At 39.0% G+C, this 18,070-nt stretch overlaps 1 protein-coding gene across 2 annotated transcripts in view; it reads left to right on the forward strand.

The window, feature by feature from the left end:
* ric1 (RIC1 homolog, RAB6A GEF complex partner 1) overlaps nucleotides 1–18,070 on the forward strand; it is a 31,003-nt gene that overhangs the window by 7,740 nt on the left and 5,193 nt on the right. The window contains exons 3-20 of one of the 2 annotated variants that reach the window (XM_067484371.1): nucleotides 6,863–6,942; nucleotides 7,978–8,085; nucleotides 9,898–10,043; nucleotides 10,356–10,492; nucleotides 11,393–11,484; nucleotides 12,267–12,355; nucleotides 13,021–13,165; nucleotides 13,281–13,329; nucleotides 13,680–13,850; nucleotides 13,941–14,147; nucleotides 14,251–14,289; nucleotides 14,854–14,964; nucleotides 15,241–15,330; nucleotides 15,488–15,648; nucleotides 16,208–16,346; nucleotides 16,441–16,557; nucleotides 17,204–17,611; nucleotides 17,747–18,058. In XM_067484371.1, coding sequence (XP_067340472.1) covers nucleotides 6,863–6,942; nucleotides 7,978–8,085; nucleotides 9,898–10,043; nucleotides 10,356–10,492; nucleotides 11,393–11,484; nucleotides 12,267–12,355; nucleotides 13,021–13,165; nucleotides 13,281–13,329; nucleotides 13,680–13,850; nucleotides 13,941–14,147; nucleotides 14,251–14,289; nucleotides 14,854–14,964; nucleotides 15,241–15,330; nucleotides 15,488–15,648; nucleotides 16,208–16,346; nucleotides 16,441–16,557; nucleotides 17,204–17,611; nucleotides 17,747–18,058 — 2,601 coding nt within the window. The remainder of the gene's footprint in view (nucleotides 1–6,862; nucleotides 6,943–7,977; nucleotides 8,086–9,897; nucleotides 10,044–10,355; nucleotides 10,493–11,392; nucleotides 11,485–12,266; nucleotides 12,356–13,020; nucleotides 13,166–13,280; nucleotides 13,330–13,679; nucleotides 13,851–13,940; nucleotides 14,148–14,250; nucleotides 14,290–14,853; nucleotides 14,965–15,240; nucleotides 15,331–15,487; nucleotides 15,649–16,207; nucleotides 16,347–16,440; nucleotides 16,558–17,203; nucleotides 17,612–17,746; nucleotides 18,059–18,070) is intronic. The other variant, XM_067484372.1, reaches the window with a different exon arrangement.

Consider the following 18,070-nt stretch of genomic DNA (forward strand, 5'->3'; position numbering starts at 1 on the left):
TGTTTTTCCTAGAATAAATAAGCACAAGAACTCTCAGGACTCTCAGGATCTTTCTTCCTGTTGACTGTGTTTAAATGCACTTAGTAACTGGGATACTCAGAGAAATCCGCTTTCTCTGCTAATTAGTCTCTGGTAATTACTGGACCTAGTAGTAAAGTGGTAGAACATTGGGTTGGGATGCAGAAGGCAACAGGTTCAAATCCCACCCCAACAGGTGTGGCCCCGCCTGCCAACAAGGGCCCCCCTGATTCCGGTCCCAATCACTGATAAAATGGGAGGGTTGCAGCAGGAAGGGCATCTGGCATAAAAACAAGGGGAAGGGGAGCTGATCCGGCAGCTGATCCATAAGAGGCCCCTTCTTGTTAGTTACATTTTTTGTTAGACTTTAGGCAGATTTCGTTTTTTAAATGAGGTACCATTGGGAAGTTAATTGCCAGACACATGCCTTTGCAAGACACATGCATAATTGGAGAAAATAAATTGAAGCATGGATACACATATATGCAGCAAAGAAATCCACATTCTCTGACAGAAATCTAATTCCCTACCCTGATTTTGTAAACTAGCTTTCACATTTACATGACAGTTAAGAAACCAGCTTTTCAGAGAAAGACGACTGTAACCTGGTTAATTAAGTTCATGTAAATGCACTAGTTGTTACAACTCTTGCCCTTGGCAAACTATGAAGAAGCAAATAAACAATAGCAAAAAATCCCACAAAGTCTATAGGACTTGATGTTAGACATTTGTGCTTTTTTTTATGGAGATGAAATGACTGTACCTTTCTGTCTGCATTACTCGGTGTGCAATTCCACATAAGGTTACTGATGTTAATTTCGCCAGATTTTTCGCATCTTCTGACTTTCTTTTACAGTTCATTCAGCATCTGGACCATATTTTCCTTAAAAATCTGCACTGTAAAGTTTAGATAGTAATGGTTATAGTGAGGTTAAGCATGCAGAAAATAATTCACTGTCAACATTATCAATCTTCTGCCAGTTTGCCTTTCCTCTGAATTTTGTCAGCACAGCGCAGCCAAAAAAATCAACTCACACCTACATTGCTTTGAAGACTGAGATTCCCTGAGCTGTATTTTGACACCTATGCTGACCGTGTTGTGTTCATAATTATTAACAAGTGTTTCACTGCTGTCAAGAGAAAATTATGCATCGTTATGCAACTAATATTATTATTAATGAGTGGGAGCTGTTGATAGAGTAACTGCAGGCTTTCAGTACCCTGTGGCTCATGAGTGACATTTAGGGCAGCAGTGCACATAATTGCTGGATTTGTGAAGGTGCTGTTATTTATTTTCAGAGTTGTTGTTTAATTATTTTCAGTATGGATGCAATATCTCATAATAAGCCCGTTATGTGTTGAACCAATGTCTTGGAACACGCTATGCTTCCTGAGATAGAACAGATGGGTGCTGCATCTGCTGTGTCACCCATGTAGAGACAGACAAACTGATCTAATCCATAGTGGTGGAATCAGGCTGTTTATCTTTGGATCTTCTTTTAAATAATCAGAAAGCTTTTAAGTAAATCAGTAATTCCACTCGTTGTTCAGCTTGTAGTGTATTTCTTGTGTTTGACAGGAAATGTTTCTCGTAATGGTTAACCTCTAGTGTTTACCAAAACAAAAGCAGCTCAGTGTTCATGCCACTTTGCATAACAAAGAATTTCAGAGAAACATTACTTGGATATTGACATTAATAACCGCTGTCCACCTCTTTAATATTGGAGTTACCTAACTTGAGGGTTACCTCAAGTTACGTCAATCTCTTCTTTGCTTGGTCACGATTGTTATCTGGGTACTGTGAAGGAAGTTTCTTATTGAAGCAAGTACCTAAGTCAGCAGATGTTGCAATCAGCTCCCAGAATTGATTAATTGCAGTCATCACTCCCAACTATACAAGACCACTGTTTTGTTTTGCTTGTGTTCATGCTCATTAATTTATGGACTCTGTGGGCTTCCCGGAGCATAAAAACACTCAACTGTTGAATGTACTGTCAGGTGTTGTGTCCTTAAAATTTCACGTAATACACTAGAAATTAAGACAGTTTAAAAAAAGATGCAAATTTTCAGTGGGCAATTACATTTTCAGGTGTCTTTAATGGTGTTGTGTAACTAGTTAATATCAACAAAGAACTGACAGATTGATTTAAAGTAATAAAGATATAGCATCATTTGTTCAAAAATATTACTGCGATAACCTCTTGGCCTCTCTATGTCCATTTCTTCACCTCCCCCATGCCTCGATGCCCTGCCTTTCATCACTTCCTATTGTAGCAATGCCAAAGTATACATGAGTGAATGCCATGAATGTGTCTGGAAAAACAGTAAGTCAGGCTCAATCCAAGGCCCACCCAGCCAAGCACAACGAGGAGTAGTCGTAGGAGTTACCATAAATACCAGGGACCACTTGTCTACCTACTTCATGGGCTCTACAAACACAGAATTTGGTTCTAAAGTTTGGCTTGTGAAAAGTGTAAAAGGTTACTGTGGGGTAGACTTCTCTTGTTTTATGTATTTTTATATTTGTGTCTGAAATTGGTTCAGACAGTTAATCTGTCAGAAGCAAAATGTGTAGTGATAGGAACAACCATGATCAAATTTATTATTTACAACAAAAATACCTGTAACTTATAATGTCAACATAATTATTGGATAAACGTGGCTTGCAGTTGTAATGTTTTGTAGCCCTGTGTGTAATGTTTTTACTTTCCTTTTGACAGGTTTATCTTTTTTGCCACTTGCACTTACTTGAAACTTCAAACAAGCATGAAATGTTAAGGACAAGAGATTTGTTAACTTTTTAAATGACATTTTAAGTATGGGGACCTGTATAGGTGTCTCACAGCAGTCAGTGAAAGTAATAGATTTACTAACTGCTCTTTTTAGATCCATGATTTAAACATTTTCTTCTAAAAAATTGTGTTGAATTTTCAAACTTCCAGAAAGTAAGATTTAACATAGCTTCTGGACAAATAGAAAAATGTTATATGTATGGCAAAAAATTTTAAATTGTATGTCAACAGATCTGAAGATATCAGGGACTGCAGATAAAAAAAAGACCAGTGTTTCCCAGGCAGTAGCTCCTATTTCAACTGCCAGTTGTTTCCCAGATGTTTGGCTGCTCACATTCTACAAACAAATCATTGCTAGGACTGTCTTTTTGTGTGTGTGTGTGTGTGTGTGTGTGCACGCGTGTGTGTGCGTGCACGCCCAAATTGATTTTTTTTTTTTTGGTCTGGCAGAAGTCAAGACAGGATGAGGTTCTTTAAACATAGGAAATGCTTTATAGGATTTAGTTCTTCTTTTGTGTGTTTTGGGATCTGTTCGGGGCTAAAATGTTCCCTCTCTATTTTTTGAGCTTTCATTCAGCAGTGCTCTGGACTCAAGTATTTCCACCAAGGATTTTATTTTCAGCATCCAAGAATTTGGTGGACAGAAGTGTTATTTATTCATGATTTAAAACTTTTTGAGTAACTAAACAATAGGATTAAACTGGGTGAAAGACATTTTCAGTTTTCTGCTGACTTGGCATAAAATCTTTCAAAAGTCTTTCATTCCACTTGCAAGTCTGAACTAGAGAATTTAATAGTTGTTCAGTCAGTCTTTTGATGTTCCCTTGTGTCAGATGTAACATGTAGTCATAATGGTTGGTTTCAAAAGTGTAAAAGCCAAAGAATAGAAGGATGTGTTACCAGCAAGAACTAATGCCCTGTCTGGAGTTGTAGTGTGTCATCTACTCATATACATATAACTTATTATTTAAAAAAAAAACAGGTTACACTACAGTAACTTGGATGCTCTATAACTCATATTTACATGTTGCCACTGCAGGGAAAAGTGATTAGGTACACTATCTGCAGTGCAATTTGAGATTATGTTGGCCTTTTTGAATGCATCCTCTTTTGCGAACTTGCTAAACACTCATAGTAGTGCCAACAGGAGCTGCAGCTCTTTGTCACTGCTACCATTTTTGTCCACTATTTACATTTGCAGGCTAGAAATGGTAACTGTTCGGTGTCCACCGACTTGTCACAACATGCCTATATCTCACGCTTGCGTTAAAATGCTGCTAGGGCCTGGGTTTTAGCACACTATGAGTGCTGACCTTCACTCAGACAACACAATGGCAAACCTTTAAACCCCCCACCCCCAGTCCTGGCCCTCTGCAATCTCAGTTCAGTGTTTTTATTGGTCTATAGTTGACAATGACTAGCATCCGGTCTCTTCCTATATCGTTACCTATGCATGTGTGAACATACCATAGTTCTGGAGGCATGGGGTGCATCCCTATTGTGGCTTTCATCTTTTATCCTCTATCCCTTTCATTTACAGCTTTACACTTATCTGAGAAGATGAGCCGAAGTTAACTTAAATATACTCTCATGAGATTAATTGATGTGTGAATGCTTTTGTGTATTCAGTGTGATCAAACTACAGATGAAAGGCATATTTTGAAAGTGGGAGACACTACGTACGTTTGTCCTAGCTGGCCAAATAGTTTCTCCACCCATCCCCCTCTCATCTTTGATACTTCACTGATATTGCCTGCCTCTTCTAATTATTTACATGCTTTTGAAGTACAGTAGCTGGGTAGTCAGGCACTCATATTTCTTTTCGAAGCCCACACACTGCCTCTCTGGGAAGGAAGCCTTGTCAAGATTCGTGAGTGTGTGTGTTGAATGGGGCTGGTTCTTCAATTGAAGATTTTACATGGTTAGGACGTCAGAGCTATGATATGAACTTTCTTTCCCTAACTTTTAACTGGTAAGATACTAGATCCAGCTTTTCTACTATCCTATACATTGTCCTGCTTGTAGTTGTTGATGTATGGCTTCTGTCCAACCAGTTGGCTAAATGGTTGATTATTCAGTGTAAAAATACTGATAAGGTCTTGAATAATGTGCCACAACTTTTACATAGTTATTTGAATTATGAACTAATTACCACAAGAGCAGTTACCCTTGATGTAGATTACAAGTGTTTATACAGTTTTTTTGTTTGTTTATTTGTTTTATTTTGTCCTTTTGGCTTATCCCGTGAGTTCAGGGTCGCCACAGCGGATCATTGTCCACATGTTGATTTGGCACAGTTTTTACGCTGAATGCCCTTCCAGATGCAATGCTCCCCAATTTCTAACGGGCTTGGACCGGCACTGCACAACTGGGGATGGAAATGGGCTGTTAGGGGTTCAGTGTCCTGCCCAGAGACACTTTGACATAGCCAGGACCAGGGATCGAACCACTGACCCTGTGGTCCAACTTAGTGTGCTGTCTTTTCAACTTAGTGTGCACAGTGTTTGAAAGATCGAAAAGCACTTTTATGTTGAAAGTTTGCACTCAACTCAGGAAACAGAAGCATAAATTACAATCGTTGAAATTTCCTCCTTTTCTAATTTATACATTTTAGCATTGTTATTTAGCAGCCTTTTCAAAGTTCATTAACAACTTTGTAGAGCTCTAAATCTGTTCATCAGTTTAGCAGGCCTCAGGCTGGCTCCTTGTCCTGTCTCTGCTTTATATTGCTGTTGGCTTTACCCTCTCTCTGATTTTGGTTTTATCATTTCTGTGGTGATGTGCTGGCCTGCTACCATCAGCACAACATCGCCACACTGGAAACTTCAAGGGGTACTTCACTGTCCAGCCACAAAATATGAGCAAAAACAATAACATACAATGAAACACAAAAGAACTAAGTAGTTTTGATCTATGTGGCTCTGTTAGCAAGGGAAGACAACAAGGGCCTTTTTATGCAGTGTACAGCCATTGCAAACTATAACTAAATGCTGACAGTGGATTCTAGATCAAGTTTCGTGTCATGTTTCAGTCTACAGTCTAAATTTCTGCTGTTTCCCTAGCAACAGTGTGTGTATGTGTGCGCACACGTCTGTATGTGTGTGTGTGTGTGTGTGTGCGTGCATGTTTACTGTGACAGTGGTTGTATTACAGATATGATCCTTAAGAACTCATACCCAGGAGATATTGAAAACAATCTTAAATTAATTAAGTATCCCAAAACACTGAGCAACGCTTCTTTTTTGGCAGCCTTTGGCAAGTAATTATTCTCTTACAGTAACTGCCTTAAGGTTCAAAAGGACAGACACCTCAACATCAAATATTCTGCTTTTATACGGTCTGCTTAAATATCAGATACTATAGGGTAGAGGTTGTGTTTTCTTGTGATGGCAAACATATTTGCATTTTGATGTGAGGCACCTGACACTGAGACAAATCTCTGTCATGCAACTAGAGAGCTGCACATCTAAGCTACAAACTCAGGTGTGCGCTTACATACACTATATTGGCAAAAGTATTCGCTCACCCATCCAAATAAATGAATTCAGGTGCACAAAGCAAGGTCCATAAAGACATGGATGAGTGAGTTTGGTGTAGAAGAACTTGTCTGGCCTGCACAGAGTCCTGACCTCAACCTTTGGCTTGAGCTGCAAAGGGTGGGCTGACATCATATTAAACCCTATGGATTAAGAATGGGATGTCACTAAAGTTTATATGGGTCTAAAGGCAGGTGACCGAATACTTTTGGCAATATAGTGTATGTATCAGGGATGGTGGTGGCCCCACTTCAACACATAATCACACATCAAGTCCCACTTCTCTGTGATGATGTCAGATAAAAGTTTAATTGACTGACAAACCCCTTATCTTTCTTGTTGTACACTTATCATTTCTTTCCTTGCCTGTGTGAAAAGGCATTTAGTGACTTTGCAAATTTGGGATGATATTTAAATGATAACACATAATCTTTTTTTTAATTCCTATTCTCATTTTTACAACTTCTCAATCAAATATATTGATGATTTTTAATATCTCTTTCTCTCTGTTTTTAGACTGCCAAAGGCTACATTCTCCTGTTTGATGTACTGGGTGGAGGGGATGACAAGTACCTATATGAGCCTGTCTATCCAAGGTGAGTGCAGCATGTATACAAACAGACATGATGCTTAGGGACAGTAAGCAGAAGCAGGCCAGCTGTAGCTTTCTTAGGGGCTACTCTGTGAATCATTCATCTGTCATTACCCATTAGGCATCATTTGTATTCATCTTTTAACAATCTTGCATGTACCTCTGTCTACACGAGGACATTGTTGTGTGTACAAAACTCAGCTACAACTAAGTCACATTTAGGTGGTTTTTGAATTAACACGTTTAAAAACAGTGAATATGCCAATTTCATCCCTGTTACAGCTGTTACTGTTATAAACACTAATCATAAATTACGATAACATTGGTGATTATAAACAAAAACGATAATTTTTATGAAATCCTAGCCTTAACTACTTGTTACCCTTCTTGCTTTATTTAATCTTTGAAGAAATGTCAAGTTCCACACGGAGTGTGAAACAAGTAAAACTTGTCTTGTGAGCCGGTAGATGTGTGCAAGCAAACAGTGCTATTAGGAATCAGACTTTACTACTAGAAGAGGATTTTATTACCAAACCCTCCTACATTGTGTTATGTTTGCTCTTGACCAGATGTGTAATTTGCTGTGGTTATACACCAGTCAGCCACAAAATTTTCCCATGCTGACCTTTTTCCACCACAACCGGACTCCATATATCAGTGAATATACCAGTGTACCATACATCAGTGAATACATATATCACTCAGCATGAAGATTTCTTTCTCTCTGATCAAAAAGCAACCAAACATATGTACAGAGTTCTCTGCAGGACATTCTCATACTTGGTAATAATCCTTCAGTTTTTATCATTCAAGCCTCTGTGCTGTCTGTGTGTGTGCAGGTGTTGGTATGTGTGGCTTTTAATCGCATTTGTTACTACGGTGTGTGGAAGTGTTTTTCACATTCCTAGACAAGATACCAGTGGGGCAAGTCTGGGCATATTTAGTTGTCTGTTTTTAGTTAAAATCAATTGCATATTGTGATTTCAGTAATTTTCAGTACAACTAATATATGTATTTGTATATTAATGTATTTGCACAGAGGAAGTTGTCGTGTGAAGGTAACCCCAGGTTATAAGGAGGAACAATGTGCCCCCGCCCTATCTTTAGAGATGAAGAAGCCTGTGGATCTGGAGGCCCCCATTACCAGGTGGATGCTCTCTTATTGTCCTTAGTCTCTCCATTTCAATGTCTTCCTGTCAACCTCTTCCTAAGATAAACTCCACTAACTCTCATTCTGCATATTGAATTTCATCGGCTTGCATGCTCACCAACTGAAACCAACAAAAGATGCGATTGATGAGAAATTGATGAAGAGATTGCTGCATCTGGTTACACACAAGTTATCAATACCCTCGTCTCTTTTCGTGCACTGATTTGCTAAATTCAACAACCTATCAGAGCACTTTTCAGCAAAGACACAAACAGCGGTGTACAACCAATCAAAGGCTTGGTGTGTCAAGACAAATCCAAATCGGTGTTAATGTAGCTTAGATATTTGCTTCCTTTTTAGGATCTAGCGTAAATAAATTTTGTATATTTCAAATATTGTGGCATACACCAAGCATTTTGTAGGTACTTAACGTCTATTTGTTGATCGATAATGGACATTAGGCTCAGTGCATGTCTTGTAAAATTCTCTACTTCATCTCATGGAAAGTCAGGAGTGGGTGTAAGAAATGGCTGAGGTGAAGTGTGAAGCTATAGTAGTACTTCTACAGTAGTAAACACCAAGGCCTGCAGAGCATGAATTAGCAGAAATGGCAGGAGTTGAATAAGAAAAGTGATGGACAGATGAAAAGAAGAGAGCACAAGGTGGTAAGTTATGTCAGCTGACTCTTGTGAAAGCATTTTATTATTTTATCATACATTTTATTCAATATGTATTCAAATTATAAAGTAAAGTATTTTGGTATTTAAGGATTTCTGTTTAGATTTCACCAATCTCTAATAGTCCATTTTATCAGCTATTAGGGACTAATCAGTTTTATTAAACATGAAATAAGCATAACCTAACTACTATATAATATTAAGTGATTCAATATGGAAGTTGGTTATGTAAAATGTTCTTCACATTCTCTATTGTTGTTTGGAGGTTGTTGTTGTACTTAAACCCCGAAAACATAAAACATAGATGAGATGAAAATAGAAAACACTGGAAGAAGTTTGATAAGAACCAGCTTATCTCCAGAATCTGCTTGTTTTCTCCTTTGTGATTGTTCAGTCCCAGCTAATTTCACTTCTTTTTTTTTTTTTAGTTTATGTCTTCTTGTTTTTCACCTTCCCTATTATCGCCCCCACATCCTCTAACTTGATGTCTTTGTTTGCCAAGTGACAAGAACTGTCACTCCACCAAGTTTCTGCCCAACTTCCTTTTTGTCCACATTTTTGTTTATCTTTTTTCACATTGTTTGCATCTTTTATTTCCCTGTGTTCATCTGTCACATCTCTTTCACTGTCTGCACTGTCTGACAGATTACAGAATAGTCATATGAATGAAAACACTCTCAGGGCATTTCACAGGCACAGCTTGATTGTGCAGGAAATGAGTGGGGTGTCTCCTGCGAAACTACAGTAAATGTTCTTGCCTCCTACACTGCTAAAGTCCACCGTGCTCTACATCCTTTGCTTTTTCTACTTTCTTGCTTTTTTTTTCTATTTTGTCTTTTTATGTTGTGTTCGGTCTTAGGCCTCTTACAGGATTTGGAAGACAATAAAGCACTTCACTCAGAAACACTGTTGTCTGTCCCCTCATGTATTAGAATACAGTGGGACTAGGCACTGGTAGCTATGTGGCCTCATCACAGCTGTCCAGTAAATCTTTCAGGCTTCACTCAAGCTGGACTATGACTAGTCAGTTCCCACCTTTTCACCCAGCCACCATTGTCACTCTTCTTTCACAACCCATTTGTTTCTCTTTATTAGTATGCTCATTCCCGTTTATTCTTTGTCTCCCCATAAGTGTGCAGTCGCTCCAAGAGGACTTACTGGTGTGTACAGCAGACGGCTACCTCCACATGCTGCACTGGGATGGGCTAGGCAGCAATGGACGCAAGGCTATCTGCCTAACTACAATCCCCTTCTCACTAGACCTGCAATCTGCCAGAGGTTAGAGAAAACCTCTGCACAATGCTAAACATAGAAGAAGACTGCAGACCTGATTCCTGTTGAATGTGTAATCATAAGCTGCCAGTGACATACTACAGTTAGGAAATTATTTCTAAATTATTTCAGGGTTAGTATTAATCGTAACCCTATTGCTAACAGTACTAAATGAACAACTTCCCTTTCCAAAATATTTTTTGAGTTGTCTCCAACAAACGACTCCTGAAAAACATATACATGTTATGGTACTGCATTTTAGATGCAGGTTCTATGTTGCATTGCACACTTTCAACCATTGTATATATGTGTGTGTAGGTGGCCCCTCTCTGGACCTGGAGAGAGTGTACATACGTTGTATGGAGTATTGTGTGACCTTGGATGGCTTCGCTGTGGTTCTTAGTGATGGACGTTTGGGATTTATCACACCACTCAGCAACATCATCACAGCAGACGTAAAGATGCTCACAGAGACACTCTCTCTCTCTCACACACACACACACACACACACACACACACACACACACACACACACACACACACACACACACACACACACACACACACACACACACACACACAGACACACAGACAGACAGACAGATAGACACGGTTGACGCGAAGCAAACATAGATTTCTAAAGGAATAACACAAAATGCAAATCCAAATTCTAAAGAATCATTCAAATTCTGTATCATACTTCTGACATAAAAACAAATGGGCAAGTCTATAATTTGTCTGAATAAAACAAGCAGGTTAGCCATAATGTAGGTATTTGTGTGCAAATATTAGATTTGCATAAGGCTAACAGTATAAATCGTACATAAAGAGTAAGAGTGCTGGTGAATCCCATTTATCACAGAGATGGTAACCACAGAGCCATTTACTGGGGAAGAAAAATGTTCAAACTCAAGATGCAACTTGTTCAGGTCAACAGCTTTTCACATTTTATAAACAACGCAAGATAATAATTCTCATTAACATGAAATAGTTCAGCATAGGATTTTCAGCTATTTCTTTATCTTAGATCGATTTTAAGAAGTGTTGGCTATTGGTAGGATCTTTTATTTATTTATTTTTTTTTACTTTAAAGATTTGGAATGAATGTAATTATGAAATTGGCCAGTGGGTCAAGAGGTCACCATCAGTATATACATGTGGCCAGTTATGAGTGTTTATTTAAAATTATAATTAAGCTGTCTACTGATAATGTGTTTATAGGGTTTTCGGTTTAGAAAAAATGTTAAATGTGAAATATAAGTGATGTGTTTAATGGAGAAAGCCTTTAAAACTGTCTATACATGCAGTTTATTTGGAATTCAAAGATTTAATTTTTTCTGTTTGTGTGCGTCCAGCAGCTTCAGGGTGTCTGGGCAGCAGATGTCACTGACGGCACCTGTGTTGCAGTCAACAACAAGTACAGACTGATGGCCTTTGGCTGTGTCAGGTATGTATCTTTACAATACAGTGTTGGGAAGTAAACTTGGGTGTGTTTGTTTGCACCTGTGTGTTAGAGAGATTGTTGTCCATGTGGTGTGTGTCCAGTTTGAGAACTTGTCAGTTTCTGTTTGCTGAGGCTACCTAATGTGTGCTTGTCGGAAAATCCTTATGGATTATGCAGTCTGCTAGCTTGGCAGGAAATCCTGCTACTCACTGCTCCCTAGTCTAATTTCTTACTGTCTTCATCTTTTCTGCAAATTTGTCTATGTTTTGTACCTTTTTGATGCATACACTAACACACGCACACACGAACACACAAACATAGCTTTGCTGTTCTTCTAATTACTGTCTGCAGGTTTTATACACAGTAAGTGCAGATGGTAAAATTGAATACAAGCCCATGTGTTCAAGTTAAAGATCTTTGTCTCAATCTTTTAAAAGTTACTCAGGGACACCTTTGAGTTCAGACTGCATCAGATCAATTATCAGTTTTATCTTACAGACTGCTTGGATTTTCTTTTTCTGCCAACTGTGCAAGAACATCAAACGATTAATCAATTGGAATCACACACTACATCAATAGCTAAGATTGTCTTTTTAGCTTAGTATGTGCAAGCATGTGTGTGTCCAAATGAAAGTAATCAAATGCACAGACATGCTGAGAGTAGTTAAAGCATTGAAGTGTAGCTTAGAGGTTCGACTCCAAATTTCAGCCACACAAAGTCTTGCATTGAAGCAGCATTCACTGTACTTACAAATGCTGTTAACGCCTGTTTGTTCTCATTACAGCGGCTCCGTGCTGGTGTACATGATAGACACCACAACAGGATCTATGCAGCTCTCCCACAAACTGGAGCTCACCCCAAAACATTACCCAGGTATTACTCGTATGTTCCCTCTCTCTTTTCCCCTGATTTTCTTTATCTGCCTCGCTTTGTCATGGTCTACACAAATTCCACTATGAGATAACGTACATTCCATCAACAGTGCTTCATCTTAGTTCAGATCAGCTTCAGCCAGATGTCTATAATGGCATTTAAAGCTGTGGCTCCATCTAGTGGGTCAGCTGCCATGAATGACCTTCAACATTTTAACAACAAACATGTCTCAACCTGCAAGCCACGAAGTCTTCAAAAGCATTTTAATTTCCAAAGCAAATATATTTTCTCGTGCCTGCAGTAAGCAGAATTCTTAGTTATTAAATTTTAATAATAAATCATTCTAGACCATCCAGACATCATCCCATCTATTCAACTGTAAAAAGATACCAATTTTTACAGTATAACTACAGGAACCCTCATCTCTCTCCAGTGTACACATGAATATATTAGCACTAAGACAGAACCCCAAAGCATAGTTACGTGAAAGCATTGGAAAAGTCCAGACGATTATTATGACTTTTACACAGTCTCCATCAGTGCTTAAGAACAAAAATGGACCTTTCCAGTACTGATGACCACAGTTACTTCTTTCTTCTTATACTTCCTAGTCAAATATTAAATTAATTAAATTATGTTGTTTTTTGAATTCTTTCCATGTTCAGACATGTACAACAAGACAGGCCCTGTCAAACTTATTTGCTGGTCACCTGACTATAGTGTTGCCATCGTTACATGGGAGTGTGGAGGTCTGTCGCTGTGGAGTGTGTTTGGAGCTCACCTTATCTGCACTCTAGGAGAGGACTTTGCGTGGGTGGACACACACGCACACACACACATTTACTTGATATCCTTGAATGAATTTACATATGGATGGTTTATTGTACTTGTTTTTGTATCTTTGAATTTTGTGTCTTACCTCCAGGTATCGGTCTGATGGTACCAAGAAGGAGCCCATTAAAATCAGCTCTATGGTTAGTGGCATGTCAGCACCAGTTCACTGTCTGTTTTAAAATTAAAATCTAAAAAGAAATGTCCTGATATATAAAGCATATTGAATATATTGATTTTAAAATAAAGTTAATTAATTAACACCTGAGTTAAAACACAGGTGTTTGTGTTGTGGTTATGTTTGTAGCTAAACTTCAGTTGCTATGCAAACTGATATATGTTGAAATGGAACCAAAGTAAAAGAGATACTTTATTACATGCTGTTTTTTAAGTAAATTTATTATTTACTTTTATTGAAAAAAGATGTGCATGCATGTTGGGTATCTTTACTACCACAGTGCAGAGTAAAACTTGCACTCCTCCCCCTTTCTAGAGCTGGGGAGCAGAGGGATACAACCTATGGGTGCTCCCTAACAAACAGGAAAGAAGGACGCAGGAGGAGCAGCAGGAAGAGGACACAGTCGAACCTCCTCACTCCTCCCTGCAGGCTGGAATACTGCAATTTCAGTTCATCAAGAGTGCCCTCACAGTCAACCCGTGCACGGTGAGAGGACAGACAGAAACACTGTTGGTTTTGTGTTACACACACACAGACAAAACAATTACGCTCTGTTTTCTCATCTTGTATCTGCAGAGTAACCAGGAGCAAGTATTGCTTCATGGTGAAGACCGTCTCTACCTGACCTGTGGTGACCCCACACAGGTCCACAGCACCTCTGACTCACGCACACACTTACACCCACATGATGGCAGCCCGCTGCACCCCCCACCCAACCCCGACTCCTCTCTCTCTCAGGGACTCAGCACTTTACTGGGGCACAAGCACTGGCAAGTGGTCCAGGTAAGAATGCATAGTCATACCTTGCCTGTGTGTTTATACACTTCAGTTGATAAGAATTATAGTTTATTATCTTGTGTTTTTATATATATTGTTTTTCTTGTAGATCCACAGCACATACCTAGAGAGCAACTGGCCTATACGGGTGAGTTTAAAAAAACATATGTCTGTGACCCTATCGAGTGATAGGAAAGTTGTTAGTCACAGAAATGTCTGTCTAAATCCTCCTTGAAAAGTTTCCATTGTGTACTGCACTCCTTAATTTCATGGCTTTGAATGTTATTTATGTGTGAGACAGACAGAGATCTGATCTCATAAACGGGTCAAAACAAACTTTTGTAAACAAGTCATTGTAGCTGTAAGCTATAATGTTTCAAAGCTGCAATATTTTTGTGTTTTTTTTGTAAAGCAACAATGTTTACAAAACAATTATCCTTAGATAAGAAGTGTGTGTATAATTATTGCTATATAAAAATATATATAGTATAGATAAAATTTACTTTTTGAGGTTTCTGGTGTTGAGATGCTGTCATTAGCCTATAAGGTCAAATTTATATGATTTATGACACTATCAATAGTGAGTATTAACGTATACCAATCAGTATAAAATCACAGTCCTTTGTTTAATCTTTTTGTGTTTATTATTACTCTGTTATAACTGTAATGTTGTTTGCCTTATGGATATGTGTCTTTGCGTGCGTGTTTATAGTTTGCAGCCATCGACACAGCTGGCCAGTGCATGGCTGTAGCAGGGAGACGGGGTTTTGCACACTACTCTTTATTCACAAGGAAATGGAAGCTGTTTGGAAACATAACTCAAGTATGTGACACTGCAGCCTGAAAGATAAAAATCAAAAGATATTGTCTATGAGTTTAATTGGTACAATTGCCAAAAACCGACTGGTGCTTCGATAGTGTTATCTCAGATCTATGGTAATTTTATTATAGTTATTTTAAAAAAACATTAAATATTAAAATACATGTCACATTTTGTGATCATTTTTTTGTTACATTTGAAGCAATTTTAAGCAGTGGTTATTGTGCGCTATTAAATAACATTAGCGTGTGTTTCTGTCTCTTATGTGGGCCTTTGTAGGAGCAGAACATAACAGTGACAGGAGGTTTGGCTTGGTGGAATGACTTTGTGGTGGTGGCCTGTTACAATTTTATAGACCAGCAAGAGCAGGTGAGACTGAAACACCATTTACATCAATCACATGACCACAGTTTCTCATACATCTGTGTTTTGTTTTGTTTTGTTTTGTTTTTTACTGTCAAGCATGATTCTAGTTGAGTTAGTCTGGTAGTAAAGTCTCTGTCTTGTGTCTCTCGGTTGACATTAGTTGAGGCTCTATCGACGCTCGTCGAACCTGGACAACACCTTTGCCTCAGTCACTAAGCTGCACTCAGACACTCTGCTGCTCAACGTCTTCAGAGACATGGTCATCCTGTTTAGAGCCGACTGCTCTATCTGCCTTTATAGTTTAGAGAGGAAAAATGACAGGTATGCTCATTTGTACACACATTGCACAAACAACTTGAACTTAATTCTTTGTAGAATTCAGTAAATAAAATCTGACATTCATGTTTAATATTTTTCCCAGGGATAACCTTATATGCTTTCTGCTAGGCCGTGTTGTCCAACTTTCAAATTTGTTTGTAAAATTAGGGACAATGTATCTACTTGTATATTATTTTTATTTTTATATTATATTTTAAACTGGGTACTGTTGTGCACTTTCAGCATGTTTTTAATGAGCAGTGTTTGGCCTGCTTCTGAATTTTAAAACTTTGTCAAATTGGTAGTATACAATATATAATTGGTAGTTTAATATTTTTATTGGCCTTTATTTAATATCAGTGACTTTCCAATCAGGTACAGTGACTCCAATTTTGTACATGAAGAAAATATTTCGGTATTTAAGAACATAGACTAAAGTAGATTGACAAAAGAAAGATTTTTTTTTCCTTACACCAGATTTATAATAATCCTACAATTATTTTTCTTGGTGTTACTTTGGAGTCGTGATTCATAATGTGTATCCTTCCTCTTGATATTCCAGTCCAAACCCATCAGCCCATGTGGAGTTGTTGCAGGAGGTGTCAATGTCACGCTATATCCCTCACCCGGCCCTCGTTGTCTCTGTCACACTCACGTCTGTGCGCACAGAGACTGGCATCACATTGAAAGCCCCGCAGCAGGTAACACAGGAGCACACACACGCACACACACGTATACTTTTTTAGTGTCTCTCTAGGTGTCTGTGCAAATATGTGTTATTTGTGTCCATCTCAGGCCTGCATGGCAGAAAGCATTATGTTGAATCTCGCTGGCCAGTTGATCATGCTACAGAGGGACCGTTCAGGACCACAGGTACGAGAGAAGGAAATGCCTGCTAACAACAAGAAGCTGGTAAGCTGAGACACTAAACTTTCGCACCAGTAAACGTGTATGAATTTATGTGTCAGAAACTTGTTCCTTGCTTTGCAAAATATTTCATTCACCAAAATGTTTGTGTATTTTGCTTCACTAGACTTTGATTTTCGGAGTATTTAGTAGTTGTGAATAGAATTTGATCAGGAGTGTTTCACATGAGATAAAGGTACTATAATAATAATGTGGTCTTCTTCAGTTTTACAAAAAAACTTACGTTGTCCATCGTTTGTCAGTGTATCAAAGCTGCCCAGCTTAATGTTACATGTCATTAAAAACACACTAGTCTTAATGTCTGTTTTGAGTTAAGTCACCGGTGTAGTCATTGTTCAGTAGTTAAAAGCAGGTCGTCTTGATGCTGGCCTGACCTTAGATCTGTACCTTTTGCTGTCACTGCTTCATCTCACACATTGTTTTCACATCTTTTGCACAGCACTGTTTTACTAATAAGAGCTAAAACAAACAGATGACCAGTCAATGCATTTCCAAATATTTTAACTATTGACTGTTATTGACTGTCTTTAAAATCTTCTACCTACTCTTACTAACTAAAGCAGCTTGTAACTAAATATGATTTCACATATTTCCTTAAGGAATCCCTGTATCAATTTTTTTTCTTTCACAGCTACCATTTTGTCCTCCTGTGGTTCTGGCTCAGTGTGTGGAGAATGTGTGGACCACCTGTCGCTCCAACAGGAAGAAGCGCCACCTGCTGGAGGCGCTGTGGTTGTCCTGCGGTGAAGCAGGCATGAAAGTCTGGCTGCCATTGTTCCCCCGAGACCACCGTAAACCCCACTCTTTCCTCTCCAGACGCATCATGCTGCCCTTCCACATTAACATCTACCCTCTCGCTGTTCTGTTTGAGGATGCCCTGGTACTTGGGGCAACAAATGAGACTGTGCTCTATGATGGCCTGCAGGGATCATCAGAGCCACTAGAGGCACTGTTTCCCTACTGCACTGTTGAGAGGACCTCCCAGATCTACCTCCACCACATACTGAGGCAACTGCTAGTTCGGAACCTGGGTGAACAGGTGTGTTTTGTTATCGCATTATATCACCCTTTAAAAGTAGTGCCATGGATACTGGGAGAAAAATGAGCACAAATGCAGTTACCTTTTACCAACTTAAGTATATTTTTCCACTCATCTATCTTCCTTCTCCCACAGGCTTTGATGCTGGCTCAGTCATGTGCCTCCCTCCCTTACTTCCCCCATGTGATGGAGCTGATGGTACACGTTGTGCTTGAGGAAGAGGCAACATCACGGGAGCCCATCCCTGACCCACTGCTGCCCACAGTTGCTAAGTTCATCACAGAGTTCCCCCTTTTCCTTCAGACTATTGTACACTGTGCCCGGAAGACAGAGTATGCCCTATGGAACTACCTGTTTGCTGCTGTGGGAAACCCCAAGGATCTGTTTGAGGAATGTCTTATGGCCCAAGACCTGGACACAGCAGCATCCTATCTGATTATACTTCAGGTAGTGACTGTG

Source organism: Channa argus, chromosome 18 (genome assembly GCF_033026475.1).
Source record: "Channa argus isolate prfri chromosome 18, Channa argus male v1.0, whole genome shotgun sequence".
Taxonomy (NCBI): domain Eukaryota; kingdom Metazoa; phylum Chordata; class Actinopteri; order Anabantiformes; family Channidae; genus Channa; species Channa argus.